Source organism: Branchiostoma floridae, unplaced genomic scaffold (genome assembly GCF_000003815.2).
Source record: "Branchiostoma floridae strain S238N-H82 unplaced genomic scaffold, Bfl_VNyyK Sc7u5tJ_490, whole genome shotgun sequence".
NCBI lineage: Eukaryota > Metazoa > Chordata > Leptocardii > Amphioxiformes > Branchiostomatidae > Branchiostoma > Branchiostoma floridae.
In genome coordinates, this window is record NW_023365881.1 from 299,654 (window position 1) to 322,445 (window position 22,792).

At 41.5% G+C, this 22,792-nt stretch overlaps 3 protein-coding genes across 3 annotated transcripts; all 3 read left to right on the plus strand.

Annotated features, from left to right (window-relative positions):
- The first annotated feature begins 1,909 nt into the window (after positions 1-1,909).
- LOC118408896 (sporozoite surface protein 2-like) lies at positions 1,910-4,593 on the plus strand. The gene is made up of 5 exons (XM_035809756.1): positions 1,910-2,411; positions 3,453-3,652; positions 3,977-4,034; positions 4,287-4,335; positions 4,581-4,593. Exons 1-5 carry the CDS (start codon positions 1,910-1,912, stop codon positions 4,591-4,593), a joined length of 822 nt encoding a protein of 273 aa, XP_035665649.1.
- A 1,582-nt stretch (positions 4,594-6,175) lies between these two features.
- LOC118408901 (gastrula zinc finger protein XlCGF57.1-like) lies at positions 6,176-16,003 on the plus strand. The gene is made up of 2 exons (XM_035809759.1): positions 6,176-6,207; positions 13,515-16,003. The coding sequence occupies exon 2, from the start codon at positions 13,522-13,524 to the stop codon at positions 15,511-15,513; it is 1,992 nt and encodes a 663-aa protein (XP_035665652.1). The 5' UTR covers positions 6,176-6,207; positions 13,515-13,521; the 3' UTR covers positions 15,514-16,003.
- Positions 16,004-16,861: 858 nt separating this feature from the next.
- LOC118408902 (zinc finger protein 501-like) lies at positions 16,862-19,856 on the plus strand. The gene is made up of 2 exons (XM_035809761.1): positions 16,862-16,965; positions 18,278-19,856. Exon 2 carries the CDS (start codon positions 18,285-18,287, stop codon positions 19,842-19,844), a length of 1,560 nt encoding a protein of 519 aa, XP_035665654.1. The 5' UTR covers positions 16,862-16,965; positions 18,278-18,284; the 3' UTR covers positions 19,845-19,856.
- Positions 19,857-22,792: the final 2,936 nt, after the last annotated feature.

Sequence of the window (22,792 nt, forward strand, 5' to 3'; positions counted from 1 at the left end):
ACTTCGGTGCCCTAGGTCCCGGATTTAACTCCACATCTCCAGCCAGAAGGATTATCAGGGTGAGGCTGAAAAGTGTGAATTTAGGTCTGCAGTGGGGTGCTAGTTTACCATTAGAGTTAATAAAGATAGAGACTAATGTTAACTTCAGGGAGTGATTGGCACATGTGTTGTCCAGCAGAGGAGTTAACGGGAATGGACTGTTAAAGGATGGGTTAAGGGTGTGAGGTTTGCCTTCATGCCTGGGAGTGAAGGGGGAGGGATTATGGTGAGGTTTTACAATTAACGCTAAGCAGTGGGCTGTTAGTAGAATGGTACCCAAAATAACTGAGAATGTAACGAAACATGTCATAATGCTTGACCTGCAGGGGTTCTCTCCTACTCAACAGGAGGAACGCCACGCTGGTGAGGGGGCGAATTACATATTGAATATACAAATATACAATATACAAAGCAGAAGTACTATGAAATGAAAAATGGAACGCTCTCACCGGCCGAATAAATTTTTCATTATAGATTTGATGTGTACGAGTACCTTTGATTGATTCCACATTATTGATATAATGTAAAAATAAGGTAGCGATTTGCGTACTGAATTCACGTACAATTGTCCCTTTCCTTGAAGTATATTGAATACGTGTACTGATGTAACACAAAGGGTATCAATGTATGACAATCACGATTAACACTAATTTCTTACCTAAAAATGACTTTGATAATGCAAAGTGAGAAACTACCGAGTGAACAAAGCGAACGAGGTGGTTTTATTTTATCATCCATAAAATTTACTTGCTGTGGCCTTAATATATAATATCGTTGAGATCGCAATTTTACTACACATTTATTCCTAGCGCAACTCCGTTAATCTGCGATCTGTTACTGAGGTCACGAGCTCGGGTAATCAGGTTTTATTAACTTCTGACCTTTCACCTTCGCACAACCCCGGATGTGACTATTGCAGTCTTTTCCTTTGTTCCAGTACGAAAGACGCTATTTTTACGGTACTTCCAGACAACACGGACGAGGTAAGAGTGTCAACCGACACATGAAGTCTTTGTCCTTGTTTGGAGAGTCGTGGCTGAAACTCATTTATCTATCTTGAAGATATAATTTGCGCGTTCGTCTGCGGATAGGTGGGGAGGGGGGCAGTGCTCTGTGCACAGACATTTCCAAAAAAATACGCTAAAAAGCAGTTAATCAACCATTTGCATATGATTTTCGAAACGTTTCAAGTATCAAGGATCCACTAACTTTCATAAAGAATTTAATAAATATTAATTTTTATATTTTAAACACATCTGCCCACTCCTGGCGAAATGTAGGGGATGCTACCCGAAACGTCTGGCCGTTTCCAAAATTATATCAAGTTGTTTGACAAACCGCTTTTAGCCTTTTTTTAGGTAAATCTGATTACCTGAATGTCTAACTTTCATTTACACCTAGAAACAACATTTACAATAAAATTTGTGGATATTGTTTTGAAATGTTTTATGAGCTGTATCACGGAATGCGTACCAGAAGTCTGAAAACCAAGTTTAAATGTGGACTTTTTCTTAGTGTTTAGGTGGTGCTGATGTTACTATTTAGACTATACAAAAGTCTAAATGTATCACCCTTCCCACAGTGGAAGTAGGAGCCTGTAGTAGTGACATTAACATAGGCAACTTAGTCACACCAGAAAAAAACTCTCAACACACCATCATGTTACTGGGGAAGTGTCTACAACCCATCATGGGTCTAGATGCCAGAGTAACTTTTATTCAAAACAGATGTTAGTATAGTGGCCAGATTACTGGTTAAATCATGGGGATTGTACAGTACATATGTGGACTGGGTATAGTATATTGACAACATAACAGTAATTTGCATCGTCTTTTTCCTTCTGCCATTTGTTTCCCACAACAGAAAAGAGATGGCCGATCCCAGTTGTAGAGGTTCTACTGACGGTTTGCGTCTTGGCCACCCTGGGAACGAGACTGTAGGTCTGCATCCAGGCCACCCTGGGAACGAGACTGAAGATCTGCGTCCTAGCCACCCTGGGAACGAGACTGAAGACCTGCGTCCTGGCCACCCTGGGAACGAGACTGAAGACCTGCGTCCTGGCCACCCTGGGAACGAGACTGTAGGTCTGCATCCAGGCCACCCTGGGAACGAGACTGAAGACCTGCGTCCTGGCCACCCTGGGAACGAGACTGTAGGTCTGCATCCAGGCCACCCTGGGAACGAGACTGTAGGTCTGCATCCAGGCCACCCTGGGAACGAGACTGTAGGTCTGCATCCAGGCCACCCTGGGAACGAGACTGTAGGTTTGGGCCTTGGCCGTCCTGGGAACGAGACTGAAGACCTGCGTCCTGGCCACCATGGGAACGAGACTGAAGACCTGCGTCCTGGCCACCATAGGAACGAGACTAAAGGTTTGTGCCCTAGCCACCTGGGAGCAAAACACACACTAGGAGGGACCAGACAAGTAGAACTGCTGCATTATTTTTGTATATAGAAAGAGTACACTGTTTACCTTAACTCGACAAAAAACTTATGGTACCCTCTCACTGCACTTGGGGCACGCTTGTGGCACTGCGGGGTTCGATAACACAGATGTACCTTCACTGCCTATAGAACAACAAACTTGCAGTTATTCGGACCCATAAAGCCATATTTTTTCCACATTTTCACAGATATGATAGACTTAGGCATAAATGTTTTGGCAAGCCATCCACAGACAATAAAATACTCCATGTCACATAACAACATATAAAAATATAAAACATTTTCCTAAATGAGAAATTTGAAAATTGTTGAATACAGTACATATAAACATACATCATTACACATACTTGGTGCAAAACACATAATCGATCGAGTCAAATCTGGTATACAGTTTGTGTCCGTTCTTTTGGGTAATTTCTTTGACTGTAAAAGTCTTTCAATGTTATTTACAGCATTTGTAACATATAATTCATTGTCATATGGGAAATCCTTTCATTACGTATCTCATTTTGGGGCATCTTCATCATTTTTGCAATGATTTTTCATAAAATGACAATGCTGCAATTTCCAATAACACAATTAGAAACGCAACGTTGCCGCAAGTCAGTGTGAGTGCAGGAGAAAATCAGCGAAATTAACACAACTGTACCGCAGTGAACGAACCTTTAGCACGGCCAATTATCATTTGGACCAGCACACATATATGTTAAAACTGAGTTTTCTAAGGTTTGTTTTGCTGATGCGTGTATCTATAATTGTTTTTACATTCAAATTGCAAATCATGTTGAATTTTGGTCAATGAAGTCTGCTACTTTATGCTGAGTTTGCAATGACTTAATGAATTCATTCATTCATCCATCCAACAGACATTACCGGACAGCATGGCAGAGAAGACAAAGCTTCATGCGCGGGAACTTTTGATGTGAAGGTTGAGAAGACTGATTCCTTGTCCCCATGTTTACAAACAGACGATCCTGACGAAGCTGTACTTCAAAAGAAGACAACAGACACGGGCGGACAGCGGGACAGGGGAGGGCGAGATTCGGGCGAGGAAACGTTTTATTGGGAGGTGAAGAAAACTGGCTCGTCATCACAGCTAAAACAGGGGAGAAACCTGCCTGAAGTCAGTACTGAGAAACCCTACATGTGTGGGGAGTGTGGATACCGAGTACGTTATCCTAGCGCCCTGCGGCAACACATGAGAACCCACACAGGAGAAAAACCCTACAAATGCGACCAGTGTGACTATTCTGCAGCACAGAAATCTTCGTTGGACCTACATCTAACAAAACACACCGGTGAGAAACCTTATATGTGTGGGGAGTGTGGATACAGGACTACTCAGAAAATTACATTATCAAAACATATGAGAACTCATACTGGAGAAAAGCCCTACAAGTGTGAAGAGTGTGGGTACAGGACAGCACAGAATTATACCTTATCTAAACACATGAGAACTCATACGGGTGAGAAACCCTACAAGTGTGACCAGTGTGACTATTCTGCAACACAGAAGTCTTCTTTGGACCTACATCTAACAAAACACACCGGTGAGAAACCCTACATGTGTGGGGAGTGTGGGTTCAGTACAACTCTGAAATCTACCTTATCCCGACATATGAGAACTCACACAGGAGAGAAACCCTACAAGTGTCACCTGTGTGACTATTCTGCAGCACAGAAAACTCCTTTGGACGTACACCTAAGAAAACACACCGGTGAGAAACCCTACATGTGTGGGGAGTGTGGGTTCAGGACAGCTCAGAAATCTACCTTATCTAAACACATTATAACCCATACAGGTGAGAAACCCTACAAGTGTAAGGAGTGTGGGTACAAAACAGCATACAAGTCAGACCTATCCAAACATATGAGAAACCATACAGGTGAGAAACCCTACAAGTGTGACCAGTGTGACTATTCTGCAGCATGGAAATCTTCTTTGGACCTACATCTAACAAAGCACACCGGTGATAAGCCCTACATGTGTGGGGAATGTGGGTACAGGACAGCTCGGAAAGATACCTTATCTGAACATATGAGAACTCATACTGGTGAAAAACCCTACAAGTGTGACCAGTGTGACTATTCTGCAGCACAGAAATCTAATCTGGACCAGCATCTAACAAAGCACACCGGTGATAACCCCTACATGTGTGGGGAGTGTGGGTACAGGACAGCTCAAAAATCTAACTTATCCCAACATATGAGAACTCATACCGGTGAAAAACCCTACAAATGTGACCAGTGTGATTATTCTGCTGCACACAAAAACAGTTTGGACCATCATCTAGCCAAACACACTGGTGACAAAGCCTACATGTGTGGGGAGTGTGGGTTCAGGACAATCTGAAGTCTCAGTTATCCCGACATATGAGAACTCACACAGCAAAGAAAGTGTGACCAATGTGACTATTCTGTAGCATAGAAAGGCAGTTTGACCCGTCATTCATCAACGCACACAGTAAAGAAAGTAGTCAAGTTTAATTGTTGTGTTTATTCTACGGCAAGGAAATATTCCTTACATGACCACCTGAGAGAACATACAGTGGAGAAACCTTTCATGTGACAAATGCGGGTACAGGGCAGCTACTATAGGCAGCTACAAAGAATGAACTGTCAAAACTCATGCCGCATAAAAACCCTTCAAGTGAGACCAGTGTGACTATTCTGCAGCACACAATCCAGTTTGAGAAAGACAACTGCAACATGGAAAATCCTACATGTATGATGAGTGTGAAGCGAAGAGAACGAACTTGGTTTGAGTAATGTATTTGATATATGATAGGTTACTTAGATGAAAAGATTTGTTTGTCTTTGGACACTTTCCTTAAATCCTTATTAACATGAATGTAGAATGTAACAATTTATCATTTTTTACGTTTGCGTCTTTGCGCACTATTTGATATCCAGTATTAGCACTAACTTACGTTATGTATGTCTATTAATGTTTGGACAAATATGCATCCACTAGAAAATTGTCTAGTGTTACATGAATTGTTGCATTCTATGATGTAATGTACTACGCAATAAGTATATACAGCTGTATGTGGAGAGTTTTTTGTGATTTTTAACAGTACTCGTCTTTATGATTGAAACGTGTAACAATTTTGTTCATAATCGCTCAGCAATCCGGGAGGACCTGCGATACCGGTTTCCTTTTGTTAGTATTAACAATTTGAAAACAGTTTTTAACCATTAATTTCTCTGAGCGCGAATTGTGGGATACACTAACAGTCATGTTCAGTTTTGAGGAATAAATGTTCTTATTATAGATTTGATATAAACGAGTACCTTTGATTCTACATTTAATTTATTGTTTTACTGTAAAAATAAGGGAGGGATTTGCGCACTGATTTTACGTACAATTTTTCCTTGAAGTGACAATTGCATATATTGTATACGTGAACTGATGTAACAGAAAGGGTAAAATCAGTGTATTGCAATCACGAATAACCCTACTTCCCAACCCAAAAAAAAAGACTTTGATAATGCAAAGTAAGTATATGATAGCACTGAGATCGCAATTTTACCACATATTACTCCTAGCGCAACTCCGTCAATCTGCGATGTGTTACTGAGGTCACGAGCTGAGGTAATCAGGTTTTTATGACCTCTGACCTTTGACTTTCGCAAAACCGGATGTGAGTACCGTAGTGTTTGTTCCTTTTTTCTAGCACGATTGACGCGATTTTTACGGTACTTCCAGACAACACGGACGAGGTAAGAGTGTCAACCGAGTTATGGAGTCCCCGTTTTAGTGTCTAATTGCATTTGATATGAAAACGTTCATGATTGAAAACGTCTTTACTGCACGATACTGCACAATACTGGGTGGGTCGGTGGCTGGGTGGGAGGGGGGCAAATTATGCCCTGTGCACAGATGTTCAAGAACGTAGCAGTTTACATATAATGTAACAAGACAAGCGGAAACACAAAATCAAATCAAACACAGACCGTTATCTGTACTACTGTGAACTACAGGACAGAATGAGACACCAGTTACTAAATGAAGCGGGTAAAATCTGTCAAGTATACAGCATACCACTGGAAGAACGAGCAGTGGATATCGTAACAAGGACTGGAATAGCTTACCAGCAGTGACAGTCGAGGCCGCCACAGTAGACACGTTTGTGTCTCGGGCCTCTGCTCTATAACAGCCTACATAGACAACTGACGGATTCAAGGGTATCGACCATGGACTGTTAATGGACTAACGAGTATCGGATTACGTCTAAAAGTGCGTGCGTCACCACCCCCAAACATGCCAGTATAATCTTCGACAAGATTGTGGGCATCAACGGGAAGAGAAGAGAAGAAGAGAAGAGAACAGTTGCAGCCAGGGGAAGATAACTTAGATAGAGGAAGATGAAAATAGAAATATGTACAACTACAAGGCGCGTTCTCTAACTACATGGAAGCTATGGTAATTATCGAATTTGCCACCGATTCAGATTCAAGAGGGCTGACCTGCAGTAGCCTATAAAGTTCAGAGGTCAAATTTTGCCCATGGCTGGCGGTGAAATAGACGCACAACAACACATAATGCTAACCCTAAGTAACTAATCCCTGTTCCTGTAACAACTGCAAAATAAGACTTATTGACTTATTCCTGAGTAAGAATAATTAGTTACGATATGTTAAATACAAAACAGCATACAGAATGTTAAGGAAAACAGTTTTACCGAACTAGTAGTGCCTGAGATAAAATTTCATTTTCCTTCTGCCATTTTTTGTCCCTCAGCATAACAGAGATGGCCAATTGTGGAAGTCCTACTGAAGATCTGTGTCCTGGACATTCTGGGAACAAGACTGAAGTTCTGCATCCTGGCCACCCTGGGAACGAGACTGAAAGTTTGTGCCCTGGCCACCCTGGGAACGAGACATACAGCAGGGAGGAAAAGACTACCGGTAAGCACGATTTTCTCGAATTGGCTGCTGCAAAACCACACGCGTTTCCGTGGCAAAAATCTTAGGTGTTGATATCAGATAACGCCATGCAAATGTAGAACTGCTAGATATAGGCCTTACCTGCTTCACTTACAGTACTCATCAAAATTGTGTTACTAAAAGCAGATAGATCAGTACAAGTGTTTAAAGTGAGTTTTGTAAGGTTTTTAATGTTTAGCTTACGTAGAATGCTTTTTTGACAAAATAAATCACACTGCGTTTTGGTCAGTACAGGCTGCTACTATATGTTGTGTTTGCAGTGACTGAATAAATTCATTCTTTCTTCCATCACAAAGGTGATCAAATTCATAACGATCACTGTGGGCCTCTTTAGGGTCAATACTGATGACAAATCACTTCAGAACGTAAACTCGCGAGAGTTACAGACACGTGGTCTCACTAACATGTGATCTTGCGGATACGTGACGTCAGCAATGACGTGTCTGTCACTCTCGCAAGTTAACGTTTGGTCGTCAGTATTGATCCTAAAGAATGCGACAGTGGTCGTTTAGAGTTTCATTCATGTATACCCTAGTGTTGGAAGAGAGTTAAGCATTTTACTATGATTACTACTAACACAGATGAGCTTCTATGACAAATTCGTTCATTCATTACTTCATCCATACAGCAGACATAACCGGACAGCATGGCAGAGAAGACAAAGCTCCATGCGTGGGAACTTTTGATGTGAAGGTTGAGAAGACTGATTCCATGTCTCCATGTTTACAAACAGAGGATCCTGACGAAGCTGTACTTGAAACCAAGACAACAGACGCGGGCGGACAGCGGGACAGGGGAGGGGAAGATTCGTGCCAGGAAACGTTTTATTGGAAGGTGAAGAAAACTGGCTCGTCATCACAGCTGGAACGGAGGGAAATCCTGAAGCCTGACATCAGTGCTGAGAAATCCTACATGTGTAAAGAGTGTGGGCTCAGAGTAGGTTCTCCTACTGCCTTGCGCCAACACATGAAAACTCACACAAAAGAAAAACCCTACAAGTGTGATCATTGTGAATATTCTGCTACATGGAAGTCCAACTTGGACCGACATCTAGCAAAACACACTGGTGAGAAACCCTACATGTGTGGGGAGTGTGGGTACAGGACATCTCTGAAATCTACCTTATCCACTCATATGAGAACTCATACCGGTGACAAACCCTTCAAATGTGACCAGTGTGACTATTCTGCTGCACAAAGATGCAGTTTGGACAGCCATGTAGCCAAACACACTGGTGATAAACCCTACATGTGTGGGGAGTGTGGGTACTGGACAACTCGGAAACAGCACTTATCGAAACACATGAGAACACACACAGGAGAAAAGCCCTACAAGTGTGAGGAATGCAATTACTCTGCAGCACAGAAATACACTTTAAACCAACATCATCTAGCAAAACACAGTGGGGAGAAACCCTTCATGTGTGGGGAGTGCGTTTTCAGGACAGCAGTGAAGACAGAGCTATCCAGACATGTTAGAATTCATGCAGGTAAAAAACCCTACAAGTGTGACCAGTGCGACTATTCTACTGCATGGAAGTACAATTTGGACCAACATGTAAGAAACCACACTGGTGACAAACCCTACATGTGTGGGGAGTGTGGGTACAGGACAGCTACAAAAGCTGACTCATCCAGACATATGAGAACTCATACCGGTGAAAAACCCTACAAGTGTGACCATTGTGACTATTCTGCTGCACAGAAATCCACTTTGGACAAGCATGTAGCAAAACACACCGGTGATAAGCCCTACATGTGTGACCAGTGTGACTATTCTGCTGCAAGGAAATCCCATTTGGACATTCATCTAGCAAAACACACCGGTGATAAACCCTACATGTGTGGGGAATGTGGGTACAGGACAGCTCGCAAGGATGACTTATCCAGACATATGAGAACTCATACCAGTGAAAAACCCTACAAATGTGACCAGTGTGACTATTCTGCTGCACGGAAATCAACTTTGGATGACCACATGATAAAACACACCGGTGAAAAACCCTACATGTGTGGGGAGTGTGGGTTCAGGACAGCTCGCAAGTCTGACTTATCCAAACATATGAGAATCCATACCGGTGAAAAACCTTACAAGTGTGACCAGTGTGACTATTCTGCTGCACAGAAATCCCATTTGGACCAACATCTAACAAAACACACCGGTGACAAACCCTACATGTGTGGGGAGTGTGGGTACAGGACAAGTAGAAAGTCATACTTATCCCAACACATGAAAACTCACACAGGAGAAAAACCCTACAAATGTGACCAGTGTGACTATTCTGCAACAAGGAAATCTTCCTTAGATGATCACCTGATAGAGCATACACAGGAGAAACCCTACATGTGTGATAAATGCGAGTACAGGGCAGCTACAAGAAACGAAATATCTGTACATATCAAAACTCACACCGGATAAATGCCTGTGACCAGTGGACTAGTCTGCACAGCAGCACCGAATTCCATTTTTTTACATAACTATATAAGAAAAAACAATTGAAGAGTGCAAAGCATATAAAACTTACTTGATTTGAGTAATGTAATTGATATGTGGTAGCTTAGATGATAATTTTTGTTCATACATGCTTTAGGACATAGCGTAAGTCCGATTTTGCCTTGGAGGAAAGCCTTCTGTTGTTCTCGCGAAGAATTGTCCCCTCTAAGCTTAGGGTAGATGTGTGTCTTTGCACGCTTTACTTAAAATCTTTTTTTACGCTTGACTTAAATCCCATTTTCGATGACCACGTGAGAAAGCCAACTGGAAAGGAATCCCACATGTATGATGGGTGTTCTTCTTCTTCACATCCTGGCGGAGGATCAATTCAAGATCAAATGGACTCGGCGATGAGTGATGAGTGTAAAGCATACAAAACTTACTTGGTTTATGTAATGCATTTGGTATATGATAGCTTATATGATAACATTATTTGTCATTGGTCACTTTGCTTAAATCCTTATTAACATGAATGTAGAATGTAAAGAATTATCATTTTTTTTACGTTTGCGTCTTTGCGCTCTATTTGATATCCAGTATTAGCACTAACTCACGTTATAAATATATATTAAACTTTGGACTAATAGTGAATTAATAGTGTATCCACTATTAAATGGTCTGCTGTTACATGAATTGTTGTATTCTATGATGTAATGTAGTGAGCAATAAGCATATGCAGCTGTATGTGGGGAGTTTTCTGTGACTTTTAACAGTAATCAGCTTTGTGATTGAAACATGTAACAATTTTGTTCATTATAATAATTATATTATAATCGGTCAGCAATCTGGGAGGACCTTCGATACCGGTTTCCTTTTGTATTTAAATGTGAAAACATACTTTTTAACCATTAATTTCTCTGAGCACGAATTGTGGGATACACCAACATTCATGTTCAGTTTTGAGGAATAAATTTTTGTTATAGATTTGATATAAACGAGTACCTTTGATTGATTCTACATTATTATTATACTGTAGAAATAAGGGAGGGATTTGCGTTCCGAATTCACGTACAATTGTTTCTTGAATTAACATTTGCATATATTAAATATGTGAACTGTGAATAAGTAACAGCAGAGATATAATAAGTGTATTGCAATCACGATTAACACTAATTCCCAACCTTTAAAAAAGACTTTGATAATGCGAAGTAAGTATATAATAGCGTTGAGATCGCAATTTTACTACACATTTATTCCTGGCACAACTCCGTCCATCTGCGATCTGTTACTGAGGTCACGAGCTGAGGTAATCAGGATTTTATGACCTCTGACCTTTCACCTTCGCACGACCCCGGATGTACATTTGGTGAGTGCAGTGTTTTTTCCTGTTTAAAAGACGCGATTTTTACGATACTGCTAGACAACACGGACGAGGTAAGAATGTCAACCGCCTTATGAAGTCTTTGTTTTTGTTTAAAGAGTCCTAAATAAACACATTTTATCTATCTAGAAGATATAATTTGCGATCGTCTGCGGATGGGTGGGGAGGGGGGCAGAGCTCCGTGGGCAGACATAGCACGTTCTGTCACAGAAGGGAAACTTGTTGTTCTTGCTCAGTTTTTTCTTCTCCAATGAAATAGAAAAGATCAATCTTCACAACTAGACTATGGAATAACTTGAAGTTCAATGAGTGGTAGGTCGTTGCATAAGACACTGCATTTTGGTCATGTGCGGCAACAAGAATTCTGGGTGATATATCAGGCCCACAAAAAGTAAATATTCCTTGTCTTGACCATTTTTGCCATTTGCATAACAACGTCCAGACGCAAATATACAAAAGTAACGGTCTCCTCTATCAGCACTGGAGCAAGGCTACGCGGGTCACGGGTTCCTCACTGGGCTTCCAGTGACGCACATACATTCAAAATGGCGTCGTCACTGGATGCCCAGTAACGAAGAAAGTTTGTCACTGGTTTCCCAGTGATGAATTGCTTTGTTCCAGTGATGAAGCTCTCTCGTCACTGGAATTCCAGTGATGAACCTTGTCTCGTTACTCGGTTTCCAGTGATGTACTCCGCTCGTCACTCGGGACCCAGTGATGAACTCCACTCGGCACTCGGGACCCAGTGATGAACGTCATTCGTCACTGGGCACCGAGTGCGGAACCATCGAGGTCACCGGTTCCTCACTGGGTTTTCCAGTGATCAGCGACTCTTCGTCACTGGACACCGAGTGATGAAATTATTTCGGCACTGGGCTTCCAGTGACCACGTCCTAATAGCACTGGAACGTTCCAGTGCTGAATTTGATATGCAACAAAAACACTTGTCGCCATAGCCGTGTTACTGTTAAGTTTGGTCCGCTCTACCCGAAGGTTGCCTACTCAGTGTATGTTTTTAATCAGTTCATGGCCTCTGTTCTTTGTCTGGCCCGGAAGTGTATCTTTATCCATCTTTGCTTGTTCAACTTTATGGTTTCCAGTGCTGATTCCGGTAAACCAGTGATGAAGTTTCTCTTCACTGGAAAACTAGTGACGATAAATATTCCCCACTGGTACTAGTAAGCGAGTGACAACGCGACTTCATCACTGGATACCGAGTGATGAGAAATTTACCCCTGACCTCTGTAGTTTTGCAGCACTGGAACACCAGTGCTGAAGTGGTCGTCAGCACTGGAAGCCCAGTGCTGAGCCGGCGTCAGCACTGGAAGCCCTCCTATCAGCACTGGAAACCGAGACTACAAACAAGCTGAAAGGGCTATATCTATCACATTCACACAATTCAATAAAATCACAAAGTCATGGCTTTTTTAATTCTTTGATGAAATAAAGCTGTTGTTGTCAATGTCATGTGTAATGTCAATCTCCGCCAAACAAAGTATCAAGGGGCTCTAATATTGATTATAAATATAAAGTGTATTGCAAATTCTTGCCCGTGGGCTAATTGCAGGTAACATAAGAAATTCAAACAGTGTAAAAACAATATCACAAGTGTCTACTCTAGTCTAAAGCTAGTAAAAGCTAGTGCCACGCAAGATCTGCTTGGAGATTAAATAACACGCACAGATATATCTAAGTCTAAAGGAAATAACTCAGACAGCCGTGCAGACGCATGCTACACGTATATTACGTTCAGCACTGGTCTTCAAGTGCTGAAAAGTTTCCGAGCACTGGTAAATCCAGTGCAGAACCCGTTACTTTTGTATATCAGCACTCGGTTCCAGTGCTGACGGCGGTTTCAGCACTGGGTAACCAGTGCTGAATGATCTTTGAACTGGCTCGCCGCCTCTCCGCCGCGAAATCAGCACTGGTACCCGAGTGCTGACGGCAGTTCAGCAGTGGAAAACCAGTGCTCGGAGAAGTTCAGCACTGTAACAAGGCCGTTCAGCACTGGAAAACCAGTGCTGACGTTTCTTCAGCACTGGAAAACCAGTGCTAAGGCCGATTTGACCCATATTGATTCAGCACTGGAACACCAGTGCGGAACCCGTTGCTTTTGTATACTTGCTGTCCAGACGGGTTTTGTTTACTTTTTGTGGGCCTTACCCTTTGAGTTTGACGAATTAACTCATATGCGTCTGACTTCTGTGAAAAGTTTTATATACTATTAGATACTATTTTCCTTCTATCATTTGTTGTCCTTCAACAGAAAAGAAATGGCCAGTCCCAGCTGTGGAGGTTCTACTGGAGGTTTGTGCACTGGCTACTCGGGGAACGAGACTGGAGGTCCAGGCCACCCTGGGAACGAGACTGATGGTTTGTGCACTGGCCACCCTGGGAACGAGACTGAAGGAGAAAAACCCTACAAGTGTGACCAGTGTGACTATGCGGCAGCATGGAAATCCCATTTGGACAAGCATGTGACCAAACACACCGGTGAGAAACCCTACATGTGTGGGGAGTGTGGGTACCGGGCAGCTCAGAAGATTAACTTAACCGTACATATGAGAATGCACACAGGTGTAAAACCCTATAAGTGTGACCAGTGTGACTATTCTGCAGCACATAAATCCAGTTTATACAAACACCGCCTAGCAAAACACACCGGAGAGAAACCCTACTTGTGTGGGGAGTGTGGGTACAGGACAGCTGACAGGTCTACCTTATCCCGGCATATGAGAACTCATACCAGAGAAAAATCCTACAAGTGTGACCAGTGTGACTATTCTGCTGCAGAAAAATTTGCTTTGGTCCAACATCTAACAAAACACACCGGTGAGAAACCTTATATGTGTGGGGAGTGCGGGCTCAGGACAGCTTGGAAATCTACCTTATTAAGACATATGAGAACACATACTGGAGAAAAGCCCTACAGGTGTGACCAGTGTGACTATTCTGCAGCAGAGAAATCCACTTTGGATGACCACATAACAAAACACACTGGTCAAAAGCCCTACATGTGTGGGGAGTGCGGGTACAGGACAGCTCTAAGGGCTAACTTATCCCGACATATGAAGACCCATACAGGGGGAAAACTCTACAAGTGTGACCAATGTAACTATTCTGCAGCACGAAAATCTGCCTTATCCTTTCATGTGAAGCGTCATACAGGAGAGAAACTTTACAAGTGTGACCATTGTGACTATTCTACTACACAAAAATCCAGTTTCGACATTCATCTGGCAAGACACACTGGAGACAAACCCTACAAGTGTGACCAGTGTGACTATTCTGCTGCACGGAAGTCCCATTTGGACCTACATCTAGCCAGACACACAGGTGAAAAGCCCTACATGTGTGATGAGTGTGGGTACAGGGCGGCTCACAAGTCTAACTTATCCAGGCATATGAAAACTCATACTGGAGAAAAACCCTTCAAGTGTGACCAGTGTGACTATTCTGCAACAAGGAAATCCACTTTATACCAACATGTAGAGAAACACACCGGTGAGAAACCCTACATGTGTGGGGAGTGTGGGTACAGGACAAATCAGAAATCTACCTTATCTATCCACATGAGAAGTCATACCGGAGAAAGACCCTATAAATGTGACCAGTGTGATTATTCTGCAGCACACAAATCCTCTTTGGACCAACATCTAGCAAAACACAGTGGTGACAAACCCTACATGTGTGGGGAGTGTGGGTACAGAACAACTCACAAGTCAGCCCTATCGAAACATATGAGAACTCATACCGGAGAAAAACCCTATAAGTGTGACCAGTGTGACTATTCTGCAGCACAGAAATCCCATTTGGACTATCATCTTACAAAACACACAGGTGAGAAACCCTACAATTGTGGGGAGTGTGGGTACAGAACAACTCACAAGTCAGCCCTATCGAAACATATGAGAACTCACACAGGAGAAAAACCCTACAAGTGTGACCAGTGTGACTATTCTGCTGCACAGAAATCCAATTTGGACAATCATCTAGTAAAACACACCGGTGAGAAACCCTACATGTGTGGGGAGTGTGGGTTCAGGTCAGCTGGCAGGTCTACCTTATCCCGACACATGAAAACTCATACAGAAGACAAACCCTTCAAGTGTGGAGAGTGTGGATACAGGACAGCTATCAAGTCCGACTTATCCAGACATATGAAAACTCATTCAGATGAAAAGAGAAACCGTACATGTGTGACCAGTGACGGGGCAGCTGGAAAGGATGAGCTGTCCGAACAGATCAAAACTCACACCGCATAAAAACCCTATAAGTGTGAACAGTGCGACTATTCTTAAGCGCAGGAAGCTCCTTTGGATGAACTAATGTATGAGGAATGTGTAGAAATAATGTATTTGCTATATGATAGCTTAGATGATGAATAAGATTGGTTTGATCATACATGGTATTAGGACATAGTGCAAGTCCATTTTTGCCGCGGACCAAAGTCTTCTGTTGTTCTCGCAAAGACTTGTTACCTCTTATCTGATCAATGGTAGATGTGTGTCATTTGCACGCTTTACTTAAATCCTTTTTTACGCTTGACTTAAATCCCATTTTTGATGACCCAAGTAAGAAAGCCAACTGGAAAAAAACTATGATGAGTGTGAAGCGTTTAAAGCTAACTTGGTTTAAGTAATGTATTTGGTATATGATAGCTTAGATGATAACATTTGTGTCATTGGACACTTTGATTAAATTCTTATTAACATGAATGTAGAATGTAACAAAATATGATTTTTCATACATGTATATATGCAATTGTCACTTCAAGGAAAAATTGTAATTGAATTTACTTCAGGGAACAATTTTACGTGGATTCAGTACGCAGATCCCTCCCTTATTTTTACAGCATAACAATAATGTAGAATCAATCAATGGTCCTCGTTTATATCAAATCTAAAACAAAAACATCTATTCCTCAAAACTTAACATGAATGTTAGTGTATCCCACAGTTCATGCTCAGAGAAATTAATGGTTAAAAAGTTATGTTTTCACATTGTTTTCCTCACGCCACCGGCCGCACGGACCTGCACCTCACCTGGATGTGATGCTCTAATTGAGGGCTTTGTCCAGTACCTTATTGAGATTGAGATACTAAAAAAAGGAAACCGGTATAGAAGGTCCTTCCAGATTGCTAGGCGATTATGAACAAAAACACGTTTCAATCATAAAGCCGATTATTGTTGAAACTCACAGAAAACTCCCGGCATACAGCTGCATATCCTAATTGCTTACTGCATTACATCATAGAATACAACAATTCATGTAACAGTAGACCATTTAATAGTGGATACATATTTGTCTAAACATGAATAGACATATATAACGTAAGTTAGTGCTAATACTGGATATTAAAAAGTGCGCAGACATAAATACTATTATATTGAATTCGAGAAACAGAAAGAGTAAAACCAAAGTATTGCAATCACGATCAACACTAATTCCCAACCTAAAAAAAAACACTTTGATAAAGTTAAGTAAGTATATAATAGCGTCGAGATCGCAATTTACTACATATTTATTCCTAGCGCATCTCCGTCAATCTGCGATCTGTTACTGAGGTCATGAGCTGAGGTAAACAGGTTTTCATGACCTCTAACCTTTCACCTTCGCACAACCCCGGATGTGAAGACTGCACTGCGGTGATTCCTTTGTACCAGTACGAAAGAAAGACGCGGTTTTTGCGGTACTTCTAGACAACACGGACGAGGTAAGAGTGTCAACCGACACATGAAGTCCTCGTCTTTGTAAAAGTCGTGAATGAAACTCCCTATTTCAAAGCTATAAAGTATAATTTGCGATCGCCTGAGGAGGGGTGGGGAGGGGGGCATTGCTCTGCACACGGACATTTCCAAGGTAGCAGAACACAGTTTATGCGCAACCCCAAGATTTTGTTGTGTTTCAATATTTTGTGGCTTGTACCCTGAACTCGAACAGATCCGTTTTTGGTATTTCTAAAGTGCATCCTACTTTATTTTTTATATATTTTTATTAAGTCACTACATTGCCCCCCCCCCCAAAAAAAACATTGTCATCTAGACCTTTAACCTCTAGACACTGTGCCCTATTGTAAATACTTTGTTTGTTGATTGTTGTATTTTTTAAATGTTTGGTTTATAGTCATATTGATTGTTTGAACCCTGGAATGTTAGCCTGTAAGGGCTAAATGGTTTCTTGATAAACAACAATAAACTGAATGCGTTGAAGGTAGCAGAACACAGTTTTCGGGCTATGGGGATTTCTATAGTTAAGGGCCTCAAGGTGACTGGCTTCAACGCGTAAAAAATAAAGTAGGGTGCACTTTTTGAATACCAAAAACGGATATTTCAAGTTCAGGGTACAAGCCACAAAATATTAAAAAACAAAAAAATCCTGTTGGCGTATCGTCTTCTCATGCCCACTTTGGAATACCACTCTGCGGAGGTCACAGAACTGCAGCCGGCTGAGCACTAGAAGGGCAGTTGCATAGCGGGGCCCATTTCTACACGAAATAGAAAACTTTCACAATCCAATCCAAACCATACACTCTCAGAGTCAGAGTCGACACCTTCCGTGACCACGTAGCACAGGTTACATCTGGCTGCCACTCAAATAAGGCTTTTTACCTCTCCTTCAACAAGTTTATCTGTACTACTTTATGTATCCGCGTCATAGACCACATTATATTCACGGATAAATACTGTGTTCTGCTACCTCGAAGCCAGTCATCTTGAGGCCCTTAACTATAGAATTCCCCTCAGGCCTAAAACTGTGTTCTGCTACCTCCAAGAAATCTAAAAACACGCTAAATAGCGGTTACTCAAGCAACTGGATATTATTTTCAAAATGGTAAAATGTTTAGGAAGCATTTCATAATAACTGACACCGACGAAAGGTAGTGGATGCTACCTGAAACATCTGGCCGTTTCGAAAATCACATCCAGCTTGAATAAGTGCTGTTTGACGACATCCATTTTGGCATTAAGACAACACGTTTGTCAGGTTAAGGTTTTTTTCATCTGTCATTTTTTATTCCACAACAGAAAAGCGATGGCTGATCCCAGTACAAAAAATCTGCATCCTGGCCACCCTGGGAATGAGACTGGAGATCTTGGCCCTGGCCACCCTGGGAAGGAGACTGAAGATCTATGCCCCAGCCATCCTGGGAACGAGACCAGCAGCAGGGAGGGCCAGACAGCAGACGCGGGCCGGCAGCAGGACTGGGAAGAACCAGCTTCATGCCAGGAAACGTTTGATGGGAAGGTCAGGAAAACTGGCTCGTCATCACAGATAGAACGGGGGGAAAGTGGCATGCCTGAAGTCAATACTGACAAAACCCACAAGTGTGACCAGTGTGACTATTTTGCTACATGTAAGTCCAACTTGGACCTACATCTAGCAAAACACACCGGTGAAAAACCCTACATGTGCGCGGAGTGTGGGTTCAGAACACCGTATCCCAGCAATTGGCGCAGACACATGAGAACCCACACAGAACATACCCAGGAGAAACCCTACATGTGTGGGGAGTGTGGGTACAGGACAGCTCAAAAGTATCACCTCTCCAGGCATATGAGAACACATACAGGGGAGAAACCCTACAAGTGTGACCAGTGTGACTATGCTACAGCACAGAAGTTCAATTTACACCAACACCTAACAAAGCACACTGGTGACAAACCCTACATGTGTGGGGAGTGTGGGCACAGGACAGCTCACAAGTTTGACTTGTCTGTACATATGAGAACTCATACCGGTGAAAAACCGTACAAGTGTGACCAGTGTGACTATTCGGCTGCAGTAAAATCCAACTTGAACAAACATCTAGCCAAACACACCAATGAGAAACCCTACATGTGTGGGGAGTGTGGGTACAGGGCAGCTCAGGAATCTACCTTATCTGAACATATGCAAACTCATACCGGTGAAAAACTGCAAAAGTGTGAGGAGTTGTATTATTCAGCAGCACAGAAATCTCATTTACACCAACATCACCTAGCAAAACACTCTGTTGACAAACCCTACATGTGTGCGGAGTGTGGGTATAGGTCAGCTGAATATTCTGACCTGTCCCAACATTTGCGAACTCATACCGGTGAAAAACCCTACACGTCGTCCGACCAGTGTGACTATTCTGCAGCACAGAAAGGCAGTTTGACTCATATGAGAACTCACAACGGTGAAAACCCCTACAAGTGTGACCAATGTGACTATTCTGCAACACGGAAATCTTACTTATCCAATCATATGAGAGCTCATACAGCAGGAAAACCCTACACGTGTGACCAGTGTGACTTTTCTGCTGCACAGAAAGGCAGTTTGACTCGCCATGCTATAATGCACACAGGAAAGAAAATCTTCAAGTTTAATTGTGGCATTTGTAGTTATTCTACATCAAGAAAATCCTACTTATCCAATCATATGAGAACTCACAACGGTGAAAACCCCTACAAGTGTGACCAGTGTGACTATTCTGCAACAAGGAAATCTTACTTAGATGATCACATGATAGAACATACACAGGAGAAACCCTACAAGTGTGATAATTGTGGGTACAGGGCAGCTACAAGGAACGAATTGTCTGTACATATCAAAACTCATACTCTATAAATGACTGTGATCAGTGACTATTCTATATCTGCAGTGCAGAAATACTTTTTGGATGGACGTCAAGCAAAACACTGGTGAGAAACCCTAAATTTGTGGTAATCTCCAAGCAGATCCTATGGTGCCATAAGATAGACCAAAGCTGGCCAAGGAGTATAGCCGGCTAAGGAGTTTGATACAATACATTACGCCACCGTGGATCTGGTTGGAGTTTACATGTGTGGGAAGTGTGGGAATAGGACAACACACAAATCGGACCCATCCATATAAGAACTCCGGTGTGACCACTGTGACTTACTGTAAATGTATTTAAGTTCACGGGGATTTAATTTGCGGAAGCGGGTAAAAGGACTTTTCGTGGTGGTTTTAAATACGCGGTAGCACCATGCTCTGTAGTCTCTTACTACCATGGAATAATGTTTGCAGTGGTTTTAAGTTCGTGGTGAAACGGCGTCCATGAAAACCTAGAAAATTAAACCACAGCAAAAGTTTCTGCATTTACAGTATTTGCAACACACAATCCCCCTTTTTTTCTTACAGCATAACAGAAACGTAGAATCGATAATCAGTATTTGGTCATAGAATTAGTCGAAAACGTTTTTATTTCTTGAAACTGAAAAACCAACATGTTAGTGTGTGTATACCGCAAATCATGCTCAGGGATATCAATGGTATAAAAAGTATGTTCTGCTTCTTATGTAGATCCAAATCTACATGGAATGATTTGCCAAACAATGTACAATCTGCTAGTAGGGCAAGATTTAGGCAGGAGCTCCTTAGACATATGAAAAATTCAACTTGATTAGATGAACTGTAAATAACTGTAAGTATTTGTATGTGTTATGTGGGATCTTTCGTCTTCCACTGTCTCAGAAAAAGAAGTCAAACTCAATACGTTACATCTTTCAGTTAGACTAGAGTAGTCGCTTACTATACTGTTTTAGTGTTTACCATTATTTGTATGTCATTTTCTTTTGTCACTTGCAACTAGCCCTCGGGCAAGGATTTACAATAAACTTATTAATATATGCTTGTATATATGTTCATATTTTTACATGTCATATGTCCAGGAAGATTAGCTGAGTACAATTTGTAAAGTTTTGTATGTCCGCTAATGGACTAATAAAATACCCAAGCATTCTTACATTGTAGACACTAACAAAAGGAAACCTACCCGTGCATCCAGATAACAATGGTAAAAGAATACGTTTCTATATCACTGCACAAGGACCTGTGCAATACATTCGTTAATGCTACACATGTAGATCAAAATATGCACACCTAACGAAGGAAGATATGTTCAAATATCTCATGTCATCATCTGACCACGATATACTGGAAAATCTCTATAAGTTCGTCTACGCTGGTTTGAAGCAGAGAGAAGATGCATGTAAACTATAGCATATGTATAACATTGCGTTTACTACTTTTTGTATCAAACGCTGCATTTAGCCACATTGGGGCATGGATATGCAATAAACTTCATTGTCATTATTTTCTACATGTTAGCAAATATATTTTTGTAAGACCTAAGCATGGGACTGGGAAGCATGTTGGTGCACTAAATTTGTAATTTTCCTGGCATTGTATAGCATCTGTAACAAGGGTCAAATATCACGAACGAAACTGGAATTTGCGTACCAAATTCACGTACAATTGTTGGAGAAATGGTGATCAATACTGTATTGCGTTTTTATCGCTTTATTAAAATCTTCTCTTAGTAAGGTTGGGAATAAGTTTTTTTTTTCATGATTGTAATACATTTATAATGATTTACAAAATAATTCGTGGTTACTTTAATGAAAAGTCAAGTGAATTTCGTATCAGCAAATACTAGAATATTTTGAGACCTACGCACATATTAACTATAAGCTTTTAGGGGTCACTTTTCTTTGGAACAACAACATAAATTTCACAATGTCATTTCTGTTGCCTGTAACTCTACCAGTGACTGAGCACTGATTATCAGAGAGGCCTGGGTACACATACATAAACAATGCAACAACATATTTACGAAAGAACATATTTTAAGATCAAAATTGTGATCCAGTCGGAAATCTTTCACCCAAGCACTTAGTAGTGCTTTCCCCTGACATCCCTGCTCTCTCCATACATGCAAGATCATGGAACAGCTTCCGCGCGGAAAACGGAAAGCTCTCCTGATCCGTTAAGGCTCGCACAAACTCGTGGTTACCACCCCCACTGAACCTTACAGCTCCATGCGGCTCTTTACTCTGCTTTACATGCAGCACCGGAATCCTGTATGAACTCCGGGACCTTGTGCTGAACACAGATGACGTAGTTTTCCTGTTGGTAAAAAAAATCGTGTTAGATTTGATTATGAGCGAGCTTGTGCGACGTTAGCGGAGAGTCAACCATGATCGTAGCGGTTTGTATTTCAGGTTTGGAGGATGAAAAATGAATGAAGGAACGAGTGAATGAGTAAATAATCTGAATATAAGAAGCCCGATTCCGTACATGGTGTAGCTGCTGAACAACACTTAAATGTTATGGACTATGGACTATTTGGACATTCGAACAGCTACATTACTATTGTGTGCCATTCTATCAGGCAATTGTATTCTATTTATATGCTGAGTTTTAAACTAATTCTGTAATTAAGCTTTTAAATTATGTTGTTTTTTCAAAAGTGTAAGTGTGATCATGTTACATATGCACAAGCATAATTCAGGTAACTGAGGTTGCCTGCGAGGCCTTGTACAGAGTGTATATGTTTCCTGAATAAACCAATCATCATATAACGGGAAAATATCACCAGTTCTGTATTAAGTTTTCCACATCCAGAATTTTCCTTTGAAAACGGTGGAAAACATGCACAGAAGTTTCTTCATCGTTAAAATATTAGAATAAAAACAAAGTGCATCGTCAGATAAATTTCAGCTTGTTTTTAAGACAAAGAAAGCTAGCCTAAGCATTCTTGGTGAAGTACT

Coding starts and splice junctions, on each gene's coding strand:
- LOC118408896 (XM_035809756.1), top strand. CDS start 1,910: ATGGCCGATCCCAGTTGTAGAGGTTCTACTGACGGTTTGCGTCTTGGC. Junction 2,412..3,452: donor CCATAGGAACGAGACTAAAG/GTTTGTGCCCTA, acceptor GTTTACAAACAG/ACGATCCTGACGAAGCTGTA. Junction 3,653..3,976: donor GTGGGGAGTGTGGATACCGA/GTACGTTATCCT, acceptor AAGTGTGACCAG/TGTGACTATTCTGCAACACA.
- LOC118408901 (XM_035809759.1), top strand. CDS start 13,522: ATGGCCAGTCCCAGCTGTGGAGGTTCTACTGGAGGTTTGTGCACTGGC.
- LOC118408902 (XM_035809761.1), top strand. CDS start 18,285: ATGGCTGATCCCAGTACAAAAAATCTGCATCCTGGCCACCCTGGGAAT.